Consider the following 19,152-nt stretch of genomic DNA (forward strand, 5'->3'; position numbering starts at 1 on the left):
GCACTCCTATAAAGAAGGAAAAATAAAGTGAAGTCAGGTCTGCCGCTTGTGGCGAAAACCGTTACTGTGGATTCTCTTGCTCTATTACGATGCGGATAACAGCAAGGTAGGCAAAATAGAGCCCTTCTGCCAACTGAATCACACTTTAGGATTATTTTTGAAGTGACAATAAGGTACTGGCCCTTGCTTTACGGAGCAGGAGCGCATGCTCGATTATTGGCTGCTTCGCTGCCATCGGGGCTATTTTTTTATTTACACGATACTGAACTGCAGACCTCATTGGTCCAAGCAGGATGGGCAAAAATAAAACATAGAATATTCGGAACGCCAAGAAACAGTGGTGCAAGTCAGTAAAATGCAGGATTGATTACTAACAGCAGACAGGCAGAGTATAGAAAACATGAATAGGACACAATTATACAATGTTGGCAATGGCATTTACAAAATTTTCATTTTGAAACCCACTTCCGGTAATGAATTCTATTCCGAGATTGTTCGCGGGAAATACGAATATTTATATTGGTTTGTCCGAGAAAAGTAGGGGGCTAAAGTGAAATTACGTTTGTGGAGGGTTTTTCGTGCACATGTAACTGAGGGCGTGACGTAAGGGTCTGGACAGATTCCAAATTTGCTATGAAGTGAATGAAGAAAGCTTCATCGAGAAATTTTTCGCCTTATGTGGAGGGGATGAACTTGGTTAGCTACCATTAGAGCAGATGTTAGAACTTAGAGCACGTCATTAGAGCACGTCAGTACTTCGCAATTTGTTGTAGATGAAACGCACTGCATGTCTCTGCACTTTTTCCAGTTCTGTAATGTGTTTTTTGGTATGTGGATCCCAGACTATTTCTGCATATTCGAGTTTCGGTCTGATGAGAGATATATGTGCCAATTTCTTAACGTTGCTTGGTGTTCCTTTAAGTTTATGCCTCAAGAGGCCTGCCTATATATAGGTTTCGTTTTGCAGATGACGTGATATAAATAATGTAGGTCAGTCCAACTAAGCTGGGAATTAATCATAACATCCTAACTGCTTGTAACATGCAACATTACAAATAGGTCTGTTATTAAGAGAATAGTCAAACATTAGTGACATTTTCTTTCTTGTTATTCGCACGGATACCGTTTTTTCTGTATTAAGCGCCATTCCCCATTTGTCGGACCAGTTCCTGACATCGTTTAGTGCAGTATTAAGTAAGGCTAGCTTAGAAGGTGAGTGGATCCGTTTATAAAGCATGCAGTCATCAGTAAACAGACTAATTGCAACACAGGGATCAATAGCAGATACTATATCGTTCACATACACTAAAAAAGTAAGGGGCCAAGTACACTTCCTTGGGGAACACCTGAGGAGACAGGGAGAGGTGAGGAACAATCGCCATCAACTTCTACAAATTGTGTACGTTGTTTCAAATAGGGGGCAATCCAGTTAATGAGGGCTATGAAATTAAGTTGTCAGTATACAGCGCTGTGTCTTTCTCGCTGTCGTCTGTAGAAAAATGTCGCAGTTTCGCCCGAAAGGCGAAGCATCGATTGCGATAGCATATTAGTAGAGAACTATTCGGAGTAGGGATAGTAGTTTTATCAGATGCATAAACTTGAACGCATTCGCTTGCTAACTGAATGAACAATCGTGGTGTGAGCGCGCACAAGCAAACATGAATAGATCACACTGAATGACCGCAGACAACGACTGTCAAAACGCTGACAGCAAGCGGAGCCGCCGCAGCGGGCGAAGGTTCGCGCGGTCTATCGCTTCAACGGAAACTGAGCGGCGAACGCACAGCGCATACAAAGGTCAGAGCCGTGTGGAGATAAGAGACAGTGCGGGCGAGCGCCACCGCCGGGCAAAGTACAGAGGAGTTGTGCAGAGGAGAAGTTGTTGGCAGAGTAGAAGCTGCGCCCCCCCCCCTCCCTCCCGCACTGTCTTCCCGCTTTCTTGCTTTCGCGTGGGAGATTGAGTGGCCAGTTTCCCTTGCGCCCGGTTGCAAGATAAGCATTTGGTGAAGCAGCATAGCGTCGCCCCGCCTCCCTCCCTCCCTCCCATACCCCCACGGCCTTTCGCGCGACGGTCGCGTTTGCTTTCCGCCGTGCGTTCGCTCTCCGTGATAGCGCGCGTCCCACGCGCGCTTTCGCTCGCGCATACGGCGCGCGGCGACGATTTTATCGCCCTTGGAATCTATACGGAACCTCACGGCGACGGCGACGCCGACGGCAGAAAGCCGGTTGAAGTGTCCATATAATTGCTATCGCAATAAAATTCAAGTACTCGATCTTATTACCAACCCGCCGAAAAGTCAGCCCCCAGCGTGGGCAATCAGCTACTGTGTGTGGTGACAAGACCCTGACCGTGGCACAGTGTCGTGAGACAGCGTGGTGATGGTGTTCGACCACCGCTTCGTTGACGAGGCTTTTCTCATAGAAGTGGGATATCCCTCATGACATTCCGGGTAGGATCGAAAGGGGGGGGGGGGAGGGAGGAGTTGAATTGCAGGATTGTGTACACATGTGCTGGTTCGTGCACAGCTTATTACGTTGTTGCTGAAACGTTTGTTTAAATCAAATAATAACAAAAATTAAAGTTTCCACCCCCAGAACGAGGATACATCAATGTGGGGCTTATCTAGAGAAGGAACACAAAGACGAAACACAGCTGGAGGGGACGAAATGCAAGGGCAATTAAACACAACATGAAAATGACCTGGAAACCCCCGGAAATACGAGTAAACGCTTGCTGGTATAGTAAAACGATGCTCCTGTTCATCTTCATGCTTGGGTTTCTGATAATCTGGCATGACACCGCAGCTTATCAGATTTGTATTTAACGCGTTCTCTGGTTATCGGCCTATAGGGGAGGCTGATAGTACCCTGTTAATAACTCGGTCTCTCCTATAGCGGCCCCTCTTTTGACAATAAACGTTCCTCATCTGGTGTCTAGATTTTTGCTCCCCACTGCTTTAAGGTGCCTCGTGCGAATTTCGCCCACGTGTGGTTGACGATTGAGTGTTAACCTCAGGCGTTTGAACCATTGAATTTGTCACAGTCGATTAAATGATTTTCTTGCGACGCTTAATATTCTCATTTAAGAATAATGCGAAAAGCGTGCCTGTTTCATTTATTCAAAATTGTAATGAAAGATCACTCTTGAAAGAAGTCTATCTGTCAACAAGCTTGTTACCTTTACATATCATTTGTTTGAACAAATGTCAATGAAATGAATGCACAGTCAACCGATTTTTTAATAGCACCATGCGAGCATTGACTGGCCTAGAGTTACCGTATAAGACGATTTTATATTCGATTCATGGGGGCCGCCATTTTGGGCTGTTACACAAACAATTTCTTAGTTTTATGAGAAGTTAAGTCACGTAACGTGGTCATGAAACGCTGAACGCATTTATACAACTGTTTTCATGCTTGCGAATCGACTGTAATACCGTAAACTTCGTTGTTAAAGACAGAAAACAGCAGAGTTTTCTGCCTAAACGCTTCCGTAAAATGGTCTTGTAGACTCTAGACTGGCCAGCTGGTCAGCGCCTTCTAACGGCACAAAGCGACATGATCGACAAGAGCAAGACAGACCAGCAAAAGATCAGCAAGATCCTGTCGCGCCGCGCCGTTAGCAGACGCTGAACGGCTGGCCAGTCGACGCTCACGCGGTGCTGTTAAAGAATCGGCCCCCGTGTGCACGTCTTAGTAAACTGCATAAACGCCTACTAATAGCCTTGTGGGCTAATATCAGATCACTACTATGGTTCCCTGCCTCGGCCGCCGTATTCCAATGGGGGTGGAATGCAAAAATGCTCGTTTGCTTAGATTAAGGCTTACTTTATAAGAACGCTATAGGCGGTGAAAATCAGTCAGAAGCCACCCTCTACTGGTGTCAATAATCACTCGCTGGCTCGCTCACATTAACTAACTAACTAACCACCCCTGCCCCCGCAACATGGGGGAGGGGGGGAGGGGTGGTTGAGTCTTTGGCAAGCCGCTAGTGCCAACTGGTAAGAAAAGTAAGGCTCGGGCTTCCGTGAACTAACTAACTAACTAACTAACTAACTAACTAACTAACTAACTAACTAACTAACTAACTAACTAACTAACTAACTAACTAACTAACTAACTTATTCACTCAGTCGATCAGTCAATCAATCAATCAATCAATCAATCTAAACTTTACAAAATGGGTAATGTTACAACATGGGGGGGGGGGTGGTTGAGTATTTGGCAAGCCGCTGGTGCCAACTGGTAAGAAAAGTAAGGCTCGGGCTTCCGTGGACGAAAGGTTAGGAAAATTAATGAGGTGATCCGGGGGGCGCAGTGGTGGGCGAACCGCACGTTCGTGGAAGACGGCGAGGCGCGGCGCACGGGGCGGTTGTACGCCGGCGTCGCGGGCCAGGCGGCGTTGGTGTTCGACGCCTGCGAGGACGTCCTACGGCACGGCAACCGCGACATCGAGCCCATCGCGGCCATGCTGCGCGGCGCCGGCTTGACGTGGCCGCACGTGAACGAAGAGATGAACGTGCTCAAGGCGCTAGCCTTCATGGACGAGACGCTCGACTGGGCTGTCCTGTTCGACTTCGAGCGCGTACCGCGGCGCGAGACCACGTGTCGCCACCCAGCCGGCACTCGCAGGTAGTACCAGTGTCAGCACAAGCGTAGAGAAAGAATGTGTGACGAATTCTGCTGAGAAGTGTGAAGAGTTCGGTAAAAATCTGTCGATGAGAATATACACGGTATTCTTCAATTGTACGTTTCTGGATGTCTATTTCTGGCATGGAAAATATATACCGTGTGGGGCCAGCTAACGTTAGCCAAGCTATTCAAAGAAAAAAAATAAATAAAAAAGATCATCGATGATTACGATACTTCCTAATGCGAAATTTGAGCGCAGCTCTATAGGTGTTTTCATTTCGCGATATATTGTCTGGCGCAGGACAACCTGTCTCAGTGCGTGCCGGCACGTTCCAAACGGAGCGAAGTGTGGCGCGACTGCCTCGCTAATCGGGAAATCGTGAGAGGCAGTGCGTTGTTGACGCATGAAGCGCGATTTACAGCAGCCGCCGCAGACAGACCTCCGGCTCATGCAGCGCTTTGTTGAAGTAGACGACTGCGTAGAGTGCCTCGATGCGCGCGCCCCCGCGAACGGAGTGGAGGCGAGCGAGCGCATCGAGGCACCCTAACGACGCGCGCTACTCTGGCGCCATCTCGTAGCCATCTTCGCCATAGTCCGTCTTGCGCGGCACTACGCTTTTCTTCTCACGCTTTCGCCATACTATAGTGTACTAGAATATGGGGTAGTGTGTTCAGGGAGGACTCACGGCTGCAGCACTTGATGTCGAAAGTCACGAGATGGCGCCACCAGAGCATGGGCTGTAGCATCATGCGCCGGCCGCTTCCGATGCAGCTCTACGGCGCTTTGTATACATCGCGCTTAAGAATCTTTTTAGTTGCTTACACGTCAATTACAAGCACTGTGAACGTGTGTGGTCGTGCATGCCTGAGAAACAAAAAGAAATGCAATAAAGCATCCGCGCATGGTCCGAAAAAAAGAGCAGCGACTAGCAGATGACAGCGAAACAGATTCCAAGCAGCGGAAACAAACTCAGTGCAATTCCTTTACAACTAGCTCACTGTATGGAAACAAAATTTCGGAAGATCGATGGAAGCAAGCAGAATCTATAAACCGTGAAGGTCCTTGTTAAAATACTGCTAAGCGGTCGCTGCCGTGCACCCTGCCCCAGCTCTGATTTTCTTTCGTTACGAGCGCGGCTCCGTTCTTGGTTCTTTTTTTGTGCAGACAAAATTAAATTCAGTGGTTACCGCTACCGGAATGTACGAGCACACTGTTTATTTACAGATGTGTGTGCATACTGCAGTGAGCAGAAACACTGCAGACCTCAGTAACGTGACCATTCCAAAGATTTTATGAGTTCATGCTCAACTGGTCGCAGAGGCACCTTTATCAACACCGACTGATTTTTTGCCTGCAGCGGTTTTTTTACCTTTTTTTTTTACAAAATTTGCCTCTCGCGACTGGTTAATACCCTTGACAAAAAAATGAAATCTTCTTAGCACGTAAATCTTTACCACTGCTGGCGTTTGCGTGCTGGCTGCAGCCTATGGTACAGTCAAAGTGTTTCCTTGCGAGCAGGAAAATGCGCCCTGCTTCAAGCAACTCGGCGGCCACAGAGATGCGCTGAATAGGCGGCGCCGGACATAATGTCTCGTGAGAAAATCACCGCTCTGTCGGATAGAACAACCTCGTTTTTCGCGCATTTTAAGCGTGCAGTAAACAACCCCTTCGTGGTTTGGAATGCGGTGGGAGCTCCAATAAATGAAGGGAACACAAAGCTTGAGCAAGCATTCTGGTAAAGCTGTCTCTGTAGTTGCCGCTACCTCAGGTTCGTGGTCAGCAGGAATGCCCATCGACGGAGCTGAATCAGTTGCTTCACCGTCGGCACAGCATGCTGATACTCAACTTGGGGGCCGTAGAATCAACCACAGGGCTCTTCCTCCTTCTCGGAAGCTTTGAATGCGACGCTTTCTTTTATAAATAACTAGGATCATTGCGAAGCAGCGTCGGCACGGCGTCCGGCGTCAGCTCTGGTCTCCCACGTGGTAAGGGGACTTCTCCATTTATGATGTGCACATAATCTCTAAGAATGCATGACGGCTTGAAATGCAGCTCACATACTGAGCAAATTTCATCCAGGGTCCGGTCTTTGCGATGTAAATTCCGCTTCCAAAGTTTCCTGCGTGCTCCCTTTGGAACAGCGAAAAGCGATGGCTGCTCACCGTTAGTCCAAAGATAACCTGTTTTGCACCCAGGTGAAAAGTAGTGCTGTTAATTGCCTCCGACGATTCGGCATTGCTTCACTGTCGGATGGCCAGCAGCAGTTACTGCACCAGAAAGGAATCGCAAGAAAAACATTCGTTAAGCAGGCGCAAACACACGCAACCGTCACGGCCCAGCAGCCGAGAATATAGAACCAACGGCGTGGCCCAACCGCCCCACCAGCCCATGCTACAGCAGCGCCGCCTCACGGATTTGGTTTCTTTTGACGCGCACCGCTTCACGCCAGTGCATGGCGAGCGGGGGCGCCTGAACACACTACCCCATATTCTAGTACACTACAGCCAGAGTCCTTCAATGCTTTGACACATTGAAGCATTGATGGACTCTGCTACAGCCATACCCTCCTCCTCCGCTTCCACCTCATAGTTCCGCTGCTCCCCCCTCCTCCGCTTTCCTCCTCGCGCTATCTTCCCTCTCGCCCTCTTTCTGCGCCCGCTGCGCTTCTCGTTCGCTCTCATCTTTCGCTGTACTCGTTCGCTCGATTACGAGGTACGATGCCTACTCTCGCAGCAGTAGCATGCGCCTAAAAGCTGCACTCTAAAACAGGGTGCGAAATACAAACATAAGTTTGGTCGTCAGAGGTCTGACGACCGAACATGGTAGATATTATAATCCTATCTTGCAGAGTGTGTTTTCTTGTTCTTTTTCTTTCAAAGGCTTGAATATCGTTAGCTGGGACACCCTCTATACAGAGCGAATGCGTACGACGGTGAATGCCTGCGACCAGTCAATATATTTCTTGCATGGAAGAAATGGGACAATATTAAGTTGATTACACAGAAAAAAAATATGGTGTTTTGCTCGTTTTGCGGTCGTCTAGTTAAAGTCATTGATATTGACTTCTTGCGTATTTTTTCCTTCTTTTAAAGCGTTAACTTTTGTTAGCTCCAGTAGGGTATAAACTTGGGCCGGTGGTTGTAGCATAGTTGGTGTAGCATCCGCAGCCATGGCAGCGCGCCAGAAGGTGCTTGAAGCTAAAAATTTCGACAGAATTACCTGTCTGGTTGGGAAAATTGATTAAGACTTAGAGATTGACTCCAACCAAATAAGGAAATTTACTAGCCCGACGTTTCGGAGCCAATTCGGCTCCTTCTTCAGGGGGTATTCTTCGGAGGTGGGGGTGTGCCGCTTTTAAAAGGTCCATCGTAAGAAAGGAGAAGAAGGAGGGGGGGGGGAGAGAGCGTCCATTTGTGGAAGCGCATGCGATGCCACGTGCGCTTCCACCAGTTAGAGAGGAAAGCTCGGTCACGTGACGCAAAGCTCGGTTTCTTGCAACACCACCAGATGGCGTTGCCTTTTGCGCATCTTTAGGGAGCCTGCGCATCTTTAGGCGACGTTTAGCTGCGGCACCAAGTGCCTATTTATATCAGAGGCTCCGGCAACAGTCACCAACGCCGCAGGCATTTTGAGCGAACGCGGGCAAAACGCCGACGGCGTCGACAACAGTTCTGCGCGTTGCCGGTGCTGCTGCATGTCCAAGTTTATACAGCTGATAAAGCTAATATCATTACTCCGTATAGCTCTCTACAAATTTGCTATCGCAATTGATGCTTCGCCTTTCAGGTGAAACTGCGACAACTTTTTTGGTAGTTTCTTGATATGCACCAAAAATTACGGCTGGCTTAAACAGCTTCGCTGTTAAAAGTACCAGCGGCCTCAATTGTACTACTCTTGCTAGTTTTGCGATACCAAAGCTTGGTAAGGCGTACGCAAAGATAAATGGCGACGCCGTTCTGAGGTTTCTGCATTTGCTCGCCGTGACGTCGCGTACTTTGACAGCGTCTATACACGCGCCTATAGCTGATTGGTTGCCAATGAAGGAGCGCTGCATCGCGTTCTGCATTAACCAGATTCAACCATGCAGCCTCCAAGACCAAACAGCGCTCGCTGTCTGATCCCGGAGTCCTCGACTCAACCTAACAAGAAAGGCTTAAATAAGAAAAAAAGTACTTTGACATCTCGGACTTGACGTTCGGGCGATATACCGGCCCCAACGTGAAATTCAAGAAAAGGAAGTTCGGCCTTTATTTTCTCCGTTACAGTCAACCTCGATCATTCGGCCAAATGAATGAAGTTATAGGCTATTGAAAGAATGCATTATCGGTCTAAATTCGTTTCACGTTATTCTGATAGTGTCACTCTAAGCCTTTTCTTTGAGCGTCCACATAGGAAGGCTCCCTTCTCCTCCCGTGTCCGTGTGCTGCAGCCGGCGCTTCCACACCAGAGGCGGCGGCGACTACGTCGTGCGAGTGAAGGTGTCGCGCCACTTCCTCCCGCTTCGCCGCCTGGTGACCGACATGATGGCGCGGGGCCGCTTCGACGCGTACCTGGAGCTCCTCTTCGTGACGCTCGTCGACCGCGAGTTGAAGCCCGTGCCGGTGGCCGAGGAAACCAAGGTCATCGAAAAGGAGGTGCATATGAATAAGCACGTAGACGTCAGCAGCCGCGTCGGTGGTGCGGAGCTTAACCATCAACGAAACCGTGCTCTTGTTGCAATAACCAGCCATATTCTACTTAGCTGCTGTTGTAAAGTGGTGGCAATGTAATCGATTAAGCTGCAGTGATCTCTTCTGTCTTCATTCGACGAGAACACCCGTGTAAATTAAAAAAAATGTCGCAGTTTATCCCGAAAGACGAAGCATCGATTGCGATGGCAAATTAGTAGACAGCTATACGAAGTAAGGATAGTAGTTTTATCGGCCATATAAAGTTGTAAATATTCGCTTACTAACTAAATAAACAAGCACGGTGTCACGCACGCACAGGTAAACATGAACACATCTCGCTCGATGACCGCGCCAGCGGCAGCGAGCAAATTGACCTTCGCGCTGGCTCTCGCTTCTACGCGAACTAAACGTCGAAAGCGCAGCGCATACGAAGCTACCGGCACTCGGCGAATGCACTTTGGCCCATCGCAGATCGCTTTCAAGATGCAGCAGCCGTGAGCAGTAGCCGCGGAAGTAGAACCCCCCCCTCCCGTCTCAGTCACCTCCTTCCCGTGCATCGCGCCTTCCTATCTGGCGTGCGCGAGATTAAGCTGCGGTTGCCGGCTTACCCTCGTACGCTTTCACTCGCACACACAACGCGCGGTGCGCGGCGACGATTTTATCGCCGTTGGACTTTATACGGAACCTCACGGCGACGACGGCGGTGACGGCAAAAAATGTCACAGTTTCGCCCTAAGGGCGAAGCAATGAATGCGATAGCAACATAGCAAGGTCATACGAAGTAAGGTGAGCGGCTTTGGTAGCAATATGAATTGTAGTAAACATGAGCTGATTAAGTAAGCAGTTGTGCTGCGGCGTAAGTAGACCGACATGAAGAGAGACTTGATGACCACGAGAAGGCGCGTGTGAAACGGTGGTGTTGATGAGAAGCGCTTCCCGTGGGCACCGCGTGCGAAGGGACACACCTGTAGCGCTGCACTGCCGACCTGGGCAGCATTGCAGGTGTAGCGTGCGTTGGAAAATGTGGCCCGACTATTACTAACTGATTGAACAAGCGTGGTGTGAGCGCGCACAAACAAACATGAATAGATCACACTGAATGACTGCAGACAAAGGCTGTCAAAACGCTGGCAGCAAGCGCATATACGCCGCAGCAGCGGGCGAAGGTACGTGCGGTATATCGCTTCAACGGAAACTGAGCGGCGAATGCACGGCGCACAAAGGTCAGAACCGTGTGGAGATAAGCGACGGTGCGAGCGAGCGACGAGCGCGGTTGTTGGCAGAGTAGAAGTGCGCCCCCCCCCCCCCCCCCCCCCGCTCCCTCCGGCGCTGGCTTCCCGCTTCCTTGCTTGCGCGTGGGAGATTGAGTGCGTTCGCTCTCCGTGATAGCGCGCGTCCCCGCACGCTTCCGCTCGGGCATACGGCGCGCGGCGAAGATTTTATCTATAGGGAACCTCACGGCGACGGCGACGGCAGAAATCCGGTTGAAGTGTCCATATAATTGCTATCGCAATAAAATGCGCTACATGTATGCGGACAACCTAAACTGTTGTGATTTGGGCTCTGTATGTCTTCCCGAAAGCGTTCAATTTAGTGCAGCTAGCACGCGAAAAAGAGAAGGAACAACACACACACACACACACACACACACACACACACACACACACACACACACACACACGCACGCACGCACGCACGCACGCACGCACGCACGCACGACACGCACGCACGCACGCACGCACGCACGCACGCACGCACACACACACACACACACACACACACACACACACACACACACACACACACACACACACACACACACACACACACACACACACACACACACACACACACACACCACACACACACACACACACACACATGCACACACACACACACACGCACGCACGCACGCACGCACGTAACGGGTACTTGGAATGAGATCGCACTCGAAGGCTTGAAGTGCGGCAGGCTTGGAAGCGAGGTACGATGCGTGGAAGTATCCCTGTCAATGGTGCAACGATGTTCTCGAGAATGTTATTTTGGAGACTATTTTATGTAATTTATTAGTTTAAGAATTTTTTAATGTAATGTACTTTTGTAATTATGTAATGGAAGAATGGAAGAATCTTATGTAATCAGTTTTATTACTATCCGGATGTTCCGGCTAATCAGCAACGGGATGTTGGCTTTATGTTGTGTAGGTATATAAAACAAACGTATCACTGAAATTGTTCCTAATGTTTCTTAACGAGAACATTTCCGTGTTCATCATGCCCTTCAAAAGGGAAATCAAAGTATGTGTCGTGATAAAGCTTCCTGCCTTAATACATTACTGAGAGTTACAGCACCGTACTGTTTGCATAGGATGTTCCCTACCTGGTTGAGGCGGCAAAGAACACCACCTCGCAGCCGCTGTGCACCACAACCGAGGGGGTGGTCCTCCTGACACCCTGGCTGACAGCCGATGTTTGGCAGAAATTCCTGGTCGGTCAATACGGCTTCGATCCTGGTCGTCCTGTGCACATGGAGATCGTGTGTCCCGAGCTATTCCGTGTCTTCTTCCGTTCAGAGGTGCGCCGGATGTAGACAAGCCACAGACCGTGACGCTGTGAAGATATGTCCTAACAACATTTTGACATGGGCTAGTTAGTTCATCTTCGATCTTTGTGCTTGAAACAGCGCAGAAATTTTGCGGAAAAAAACGGGGCGAGGAAGCAGCCGCCTGCCTATCCTCTTCCGCAAAATTTTTGCGCTGTTTCATACATAAAGCTACGAAGAACTGTCGAAGTGGCCGTTACACTCCATGCAGGCGTGGACAAACAAACGAACAAAAAACGACCGAGTTCACTGTCACAAATTTTCTCGGAAAGAAAGATAAATAGATGCGACCACATTCTAAAAAGTACTTGGCAACGAATATTGCTAAAATTGTTGACCAACGACGGAGAAAAGATATATCAACGTTGTAGCCGGCTCTTTCTGCCTGCGCTCTGCCCCACTGTCTACGAAACTGCAGCTAGCATCTATAAAAATGCAGCCCTTAATGGATGGGTAATGCGTCTAACTGATGTCGACGAAAGACTAGTGCACTTATGTCTATCCCAAAAATTGTAAATGTGGCCCTGTAACAAAGTTGGATTCAACTGAGCAGCTCGTAATACCAGGGCTTGTCTGCAGTCCCACTAGGCCAGTTTACACTGTCCGAGTGCTCCTAGACCACTGCGCTCAAGGTTTCATCCGGCGCAGGCTTCGGGCAGAACAAGTTCACAGCATCCCCTGCACACGGGCGGGAGATCTAACGCGCAGGGCTCGTGTGCCGAGCTTGTTCTGCACGAGCATGGAACTGACACTGAATTACCATGAACTAGTTGTACTCGCACTGAACTGCTATGAACTGAACCAGTGAAATATACTACGTCTCACCAGCTCTGTGCAATGCAGCGAAATGTATCTGTCGCGTCAGCCAACTAGAAAAGAGAACAAGAAGGGCTTCTCCACTGCCCGCCTCTTATACCCCTGTCACACAGGCACCCGCGAACTCCGTTGAGCATGAAACTCCCTAATGGAGATTTACGGCAATAGAGTTGCGGCCGTGCTGCACGGCACAGTGCCAGCTTTCGACGGGCGCCGCATGGAACAGAAACGGCGCATGCGGCGCTTACTTTCGCGGGCAACTGTTCACGCACATAGCCGCCGTTAAAGTAATCTATGTAGGTAGCTTTTAAGCATGAAATGCTTTTTGCTCCCGTTGTCGGCGACCTTCAAGTGACCTTGAGCCAAACTCCAGAGCCGTTATCCGGGCACTCAAGACGTGAATGAACCGAGAACATCTGGACATCATTGCGAGAATAAAACGAGATCATCCGGGCAACCAGTCAAAACCTTATGAAAATGTGGTCTCTGGCCTCCAACCACTTGTACAGGACCGCGTTACATACGCTAGTTACTGCCCAAACAAGCTAAAAAATATTGCTTCCAATTTTTTCCTAATGTTCGTTCACAATGTCACTGAAGCTGTAACTTCTAGTACGTTGAAGTTTAATTTGCCATTTCCAACGGCGACGTTAAAAAGGCAGATACAGTGCACAATACACTTGATTGTCTTTTGGTGCTGGGACAGGATTGTTTGTTCTCTCTTCAACGCCAATGGTCCATGAGTTCCGCGGCGCGGGTTTTGCGCCGCCTCCTTCGAGAGATGACGCCACGCTGTGTGACCAGGCTGGCAGCGTCCGGCGCGCCACGTATGGTTATTTGGCCGAGACGAGACTTGCAGCAAGGTTCAGTTCAAAACAGGTTAATTTCGGCTAGTAAGCTTTCATGCCTGCGTCGCGGCACCAATCTGTTTTGCGGGTAGTCATTTCATGTTTACATCTACTCTCGATTACGGGAGAGCCAGCATTTAATATAACGCAGCATGTAATCTAATAAAAACACAACGAAAAAGTTTGTATGTTACCGCAAGATTTTTGTTTTCCAAGCATAGAGAAGTTGAAAGCGATGCTGGCCACACTGTGTGCTTGCTTTCGTGCATGGGCGGCGTGGTGTAGAGGGTACAGGCACTTATGTCCTTAAAAACAAATGAAAAATTCCCATCACGTGGCGCATAATCGAAGGCAAAAATAGTAATGATAAAGTTTGTAAGTGAGCCAGTTATAACGATTTTATTAGCGTGGTTTTCTTCGCAGCTGTAGTTATCTGGGAACGAGAGTACTCCATCCAGCCGTAATGGTCATTGCCGAACTCCCTTCGCCAAAATTTTCATTTAACTTCCTTGGCGCAACGGAGACCGTGTGACGCGGAGCGTAACTCCCTTGACGTATAGAGACGACGGAGTTCAAAGCTTGCGGGTGCCCTAGTGACAGGAGTATTAATCGCCCTCCACGTGACGCCGAATGAATGGAATCTTCATGGAAAGACTAGCAGTGCACAATGCGTGAGCCATACTGCTTTATCTGGAACACGTATAGCCGGCTCGCGTTACTGATTGGCCTGACACACCTGCCTTTGCTTCACCGCACGAAGTTGGTCAGACGGAGTAGAAGGTAGTTGAATGGACCTTCAGACTCGGGTCACCTGAAGTCAGTGGTGATTAATTCCCCTCTTCGCTTCCTCGCTTGCCTTATGCGCCGTTCCAGCGCACAGCGAGGGCAGCGCACCGGGCCCCGAGGCCTCAGTGGTTCATCGCTCAGGTGGTCAGTTGGTACGCGCTGCAGACGTGCGTCATGTTCGCCTATGCACCGGTCGTCGAGCTGATGTACGCGAACAGCACGGTGGCCGCTGAGGCGCATGGTCGCGCCTGCCTCGATCTTTCCACTTCATTCTCCGGCACGGCGTACGGCTTCCTGGCGCTGCCCAGGGACCGCTTCGAGGACGCCTACTGGGAGACACGCTCCATTGTCAACAGGGTGAGCAAGAGGGCAGCGCGAGCGAGCACGGGACAACAGTGATGACCGCGTCACTGCATTCAACTGATTTCTGTCATCAGCTGCTATAGCTTATTGGCTTTATTCTCGGGCTTATACGCTTTCGGCCGCAAGGTGACACCAAGTTGCCACCTGCCACCACGTGGTCTTAGAAAACACCCGGTCGCGTGGATCCAGCAGTCTACTTTGTAGAAGGGGATAAAACGTGTTTTTTCCTGCTAATAATTTATGGGTTATGTTTCTTGATCTGCTGAAATATTTAAATCCGTTCTGCGGAGACAGTTTCATGAAAGGAAACAAGCTGTCGTCCACCCGACAGTATACCACACACATTCAACGGAAACTCAGATGGGTTTTGCAGAAAGCCTATAGCATTTGAAGTACAATTTTTCCTGGTCCGAGGATCGAGCCCAGGACCAACGCTTTGCTGGTCCAGTCGCTGTACCATCTGAACAAACCGGAAGACTACATACGGAATAGCAGAGCGAAGCTGAATTAATTGACAACACGAGCACAAGGGCGCTGAGCATGGCAATTAGTTCTGCAGAGAGAGAGAGAGAGATTGTGGAGCGGGAGAGGCGCTATTTTGTATACCACTTCAGGGAGCACGTCTCAGCGCCACAGTTCTGCAAAAGCCCGCAAGGTATAGGAATACTTCTGAAATGGAATCCGCCCAGAGTAGCGCGCAGCTAATAATGAAACCCACGAGGGTTTCTTTTTCTGCGCAACCCGTTTAAGTTTCCTATGTATGTGCGGGCTACTATAGCGTGGATGGCAATATTTTCCTTTCGTGCCTTATAATATGAAAAAAAAAAGAAAATCTGAGGACACTTCAGCACTTGCGAGTTGTGAATGCGAAAGCATTAATGTGCAATTGAATGCCGCTGAGCGGTGAGTTTAGCGCTGCGAGTTACGTACAATAGCGGTACGTGCTGCCCGAGCCAGCAAGCAGCAGCCTGCGGTGCCAACGCCGCATGGCACCGGCGTCCTGCGCGACGAGAAACCGAGGAAGCAGTAGCGGCCATCAAGGCTGACAAGCGCGCGCAGCAGTTTGGCTCTGTTTGGGTTAGAGAGAGAGAGAGATACGGACCGCGCGCCGCTTTTCCCAGAGCGAGAGTGACGTGGCGTCGCGGCGTTGCCCTCTCCCGTCACGCAACACCTGACGCGCTAACGGGGCAGCAGGTGTTCCCTATCGCCCACTCTGCTCCGTCGAGGCGCGCTCGTGACGTGATGTCGCAACCAATGAGAAATTAGGTGCCGTTTCACTGCTACAGACTACAGACACCGGCTTTTTTCGCTCAATGGCCATTTGACGCTTTCGGATCAAAACACATTTCATTTCATGGACGGTTGGCAGGCATATTGCTGAGTTGATAGGCAGGTAAGTGTGTAGGTAGCCGGGTTCGTAGGTGGGTGGCTATTAGGTGGGCGTGTACGCAAATAAGTATAGGTTTCTGTCTTGCCTTGGTTCGGGTCTCTTCAATGAGAGAGATTACGTGTCCTGTGGTGGGATTCAACCAGGGTTTCCCTGTAGAACAGCCCGATAGACTACCTATTCACCCTTACCCTACCCTGCTCCCTTTCACCAGTCATTTAACAACGTCTGCTCGAGGGAGCAAGGTGGCGTATACTGTTGGGGGTACCACGGTGCTCTACACAAACCCCAGGTGACAGACTCGTTCCTTGGCGACTTCGTGGGTTCGCACTGGCGCTCGAGCGACGCTCGTGGTGTCCGGCTTCTGTCCCGCAACCGACTCGCCATCAGCCTGCTCCGGCACGCGGTCGACGTGTTCTCGTCGTGGGCTACTTACTACCCGGCGCGCAGCTCGTTCCTCGCGGTCTGGCAGTGGGCCTCCAGCGGGCGCGTCTCCGAGGTATTCCTTCCTCGAAGGCGGGAGAGCGACGCCAGCTGCTGCGTCCGCGAAGGTGGCGTCAGTGCACTGGTCTCCGCCAGCTCAACCGGCGTTGCCTGCTGCGGCCTGTTCGATGAACTGGTCGCCACGGCTGATTGGAACGCCCTGGCATGGGAGAAGATCGACGACGACACCAGCAATGGCAGCCGGCCGTACCTGGTGCAACCGATCGCCTGGAACGTTCCTTTCTTTGCACCCGGCCTGACAGTGAGTTTGACACTCGTTTACGCTCAACAGCGAACTTACAATGTGGAATCGTTGTGTCGCGTTGCAGCGCTATTCCTACTAGCACGTGACCACGAGGAGTCCATTCGCATAGGTTGAATCATTCATTCGAAAGATCCTCTTCATTTGCTTTTTCTGTTTTATACGCGTTCGCTTTTACGCCCGAGCGCATTTAGAGAGCGTGAACGAATGAAATGAGGAACTTTTCCGCTAAGTAACTTGTTAAGCGTTCCATAGTTTTGGCGCGTGAAACCCTGGTTAGCCAGAATCTCTCTGGCTAGAATTGGAACGGGCGACGATCGGGGGTCAGAGAGCGCCGCTCGGCTACTAAACCAACGAGCTAATGCGTCCACCCTCTCGTTACACTCGAGCCTGGCGTGGACCGGGCACCAAATGAACCTGTGGTAGGTGGGTCAGTGTGGGTTCGAGCAGCCTTAAGGTTGCGGCAGGTATTCTACCGGCCATGAAGAGCCGGTAGGCTTCTTGCCAGTGCGATAATATTACGGACGACACTACCTTACGCTCCTGAAACCATACGGCTAGGGCTATAGCCGTCGCCTCTGCCATTGTAGCCGAGGTTGTGCGTAAGGAAACGCTAGTTATTATTTGCAAATCCTTGTTTCCGGCCGTGGTTACGCGGCGTTGCTTATCGTAGTTGGCCGCGTCAACGTACACGACGCTGGCATCGGTTCCGAATTTCTTACGGAGCCATTTGACTCTCGCTGTACTTCTGGCCTCGTGGTGGTCGTGGTGCATATTCTTGGGTACCGGCGCACCATCACAACCTTAAAGACTATAGTGAAGCAAATAGCCAGAATAATACCTCCTATCACGAACCACAGAAAGGGTATGCGCGAAAAAGATACCCCAGGGGACATACGGCCGGCCGTATCACTCGCTTGATAAGGGCGAAGAAGGTCAGGTTGACGGCCTAATTAGAAGCGCCTACAAAGCGCCCCTTGGGCTGCTCCTCAGTACACCAACGGAGAGACTCATAGAGTTAGAGCTATGGTACGTACAGAAAAAATAATACATGAGACGCAGCTGGATCCTTAGCATCATTCTGGTATTAATTCATACATAAAGAACAATAATAGGTTCATGCATAGACAAAAAAAAAAAACGAAAAAACCCCCAGCAAATAACATTTTTGTTCTTTCAAGCAGGTAGGAGACATCTTGTATACTAATTACATTGCAGCATGATAATAATACTTTTCAGCATTTAATACACGTCTCTAGTAATGTTCGAACATAGCAAAAAAAAAGTGCTACTTTGTTTGATCTGAACAGGACGAGTGTTCCACAAAGTGCAACCCACGCTTGATCGCCGGTTTTTTGCACATACATTTTTATTAGTGGCTGCAAGAAGTGTCTTGCTTTGTAGCCTCTTGTTAATAACTGGTAATGTATAAGAACCACAGAGTGAAGTGAATATTTGTCAGTTATACAGCTGTACTCCATCACTGCAGTTTTATAGGGTGTATTACCAGGTTTAAGAGCATGATTCAATATTTATTAGAGTGGCTTAGTAGGGGCCGCATAAGTTGAACTCGACAATAATGAATTGCTCACGTTTGAGGACTACGGTTGGCGTTACGTGTGAATCTCATGTATAGCTCCATGATTCGGTAGAATATGATAGCTATGAAATAAAGCATAATAGATTGTTCTCAAAGTCGCTGCATCGAACAACTGCAGACATTTAAATAGACATTTAAGACGGGCTAGCGGAACCATGGGAACCGGAACCGACAGGCTTTTGCGCTGGCTAACAGTTTCAGGACTGGATTGCCAGTACATTTACGTGAATGGGGGAGTAAATGATTTATAAAAAAAATATGCCACTTCGCCCTAATTTGGCAGAGGGGAGAACGTACATAGGTGCTGAAACAAGTCTTGGGCGGGGCGACCGTCAAAAGCGAACACGCGTCTTGAGGAGGTTGTGGGTTCGGCTCCCACCCTTGTCTTCCACTTACATTTCCATTTTTTTTTGATTAAGGCTACGAAGTTTCTCGTAAATGCAACCCTCGTCAATACTTAATTCTTGTGCTCATCAATAGTTAATTATTGTGCTCAGGAGGAGGAAGAGGAGGAGGAGGCGGAATGAACGTTTATTGTAAGAAACAGCGAGAAAGTGTCCTAGGTGGGCGGCTCTCTCAGTCCAGAAAGCCGTTGGCTAATGCCGCAGCCCGGGCCCGGTCCACCAGACTTCGCTGATCTTCCAGGCTCTGTGCCGTTAACATTGCCTCCCACGTTTCTTCGGTGGCTTGTATCGGTTCTGAA

The 19,152-nt window shown here is 49.6% G+C and overlaps 1 protein-coding gene across 1 annotated transcript in view; it reads left to right on the plus strand.

Annotated features, from left to right (window-relative positions):
- The window catches only part of LOC125947687 (uncharacterized), a 46,648-nt gene that overhangs the window by 4,086 nt on the left and 23,410 nt on the right, over nucleotides 1–19,152 (plus strand). Inside the window, exons 3-8 of the mRNA XM_049672916.1 lie at nucleotides 3,511–3,618; nucleotides 4,319–4,632; nucleotides 9,063–9,267; nucleotides 11,671–11,877; nucleotides 14,442–14,711; nucleotides 16,319–16,849. Coding sequence (XP_049528873.1) covers nucleotides 3,511–3,618; nucleotides 4,319–4,632; nucleotides 9,063–9,267; nucleotides 11,671–11,877; nucleotides 14,442–14,711; nucleotides 16,319–16,849 — 1,635 coding nt within the window. The remainder of the gene's footprint in view (nucleotides 1–3,510; nucleotides 3,619–4,318; nucleotides 4,633–9,062; nucleotides 9,268–11,670; nucleotides 11,878–14,441; nucleotides 14,712–16,318; nucleotides 16,850–19,152) is intronic.

Source organism: Dermacentor silvarum, chromosome 8, assembly GCF_013339745.2.
Source record: "Dermacentor silvarum isolate Dsil-2018 chromosome 8, BIME_Dsil_1.4, whole genome shotgun sequence".
Classification (NCBI taxonomy): Eukaryota; Metazoa; Arthropoda; class Arachnida; order Ixodida; family Ixodidae; genus Dermacentor; species Dermacentor silvarum.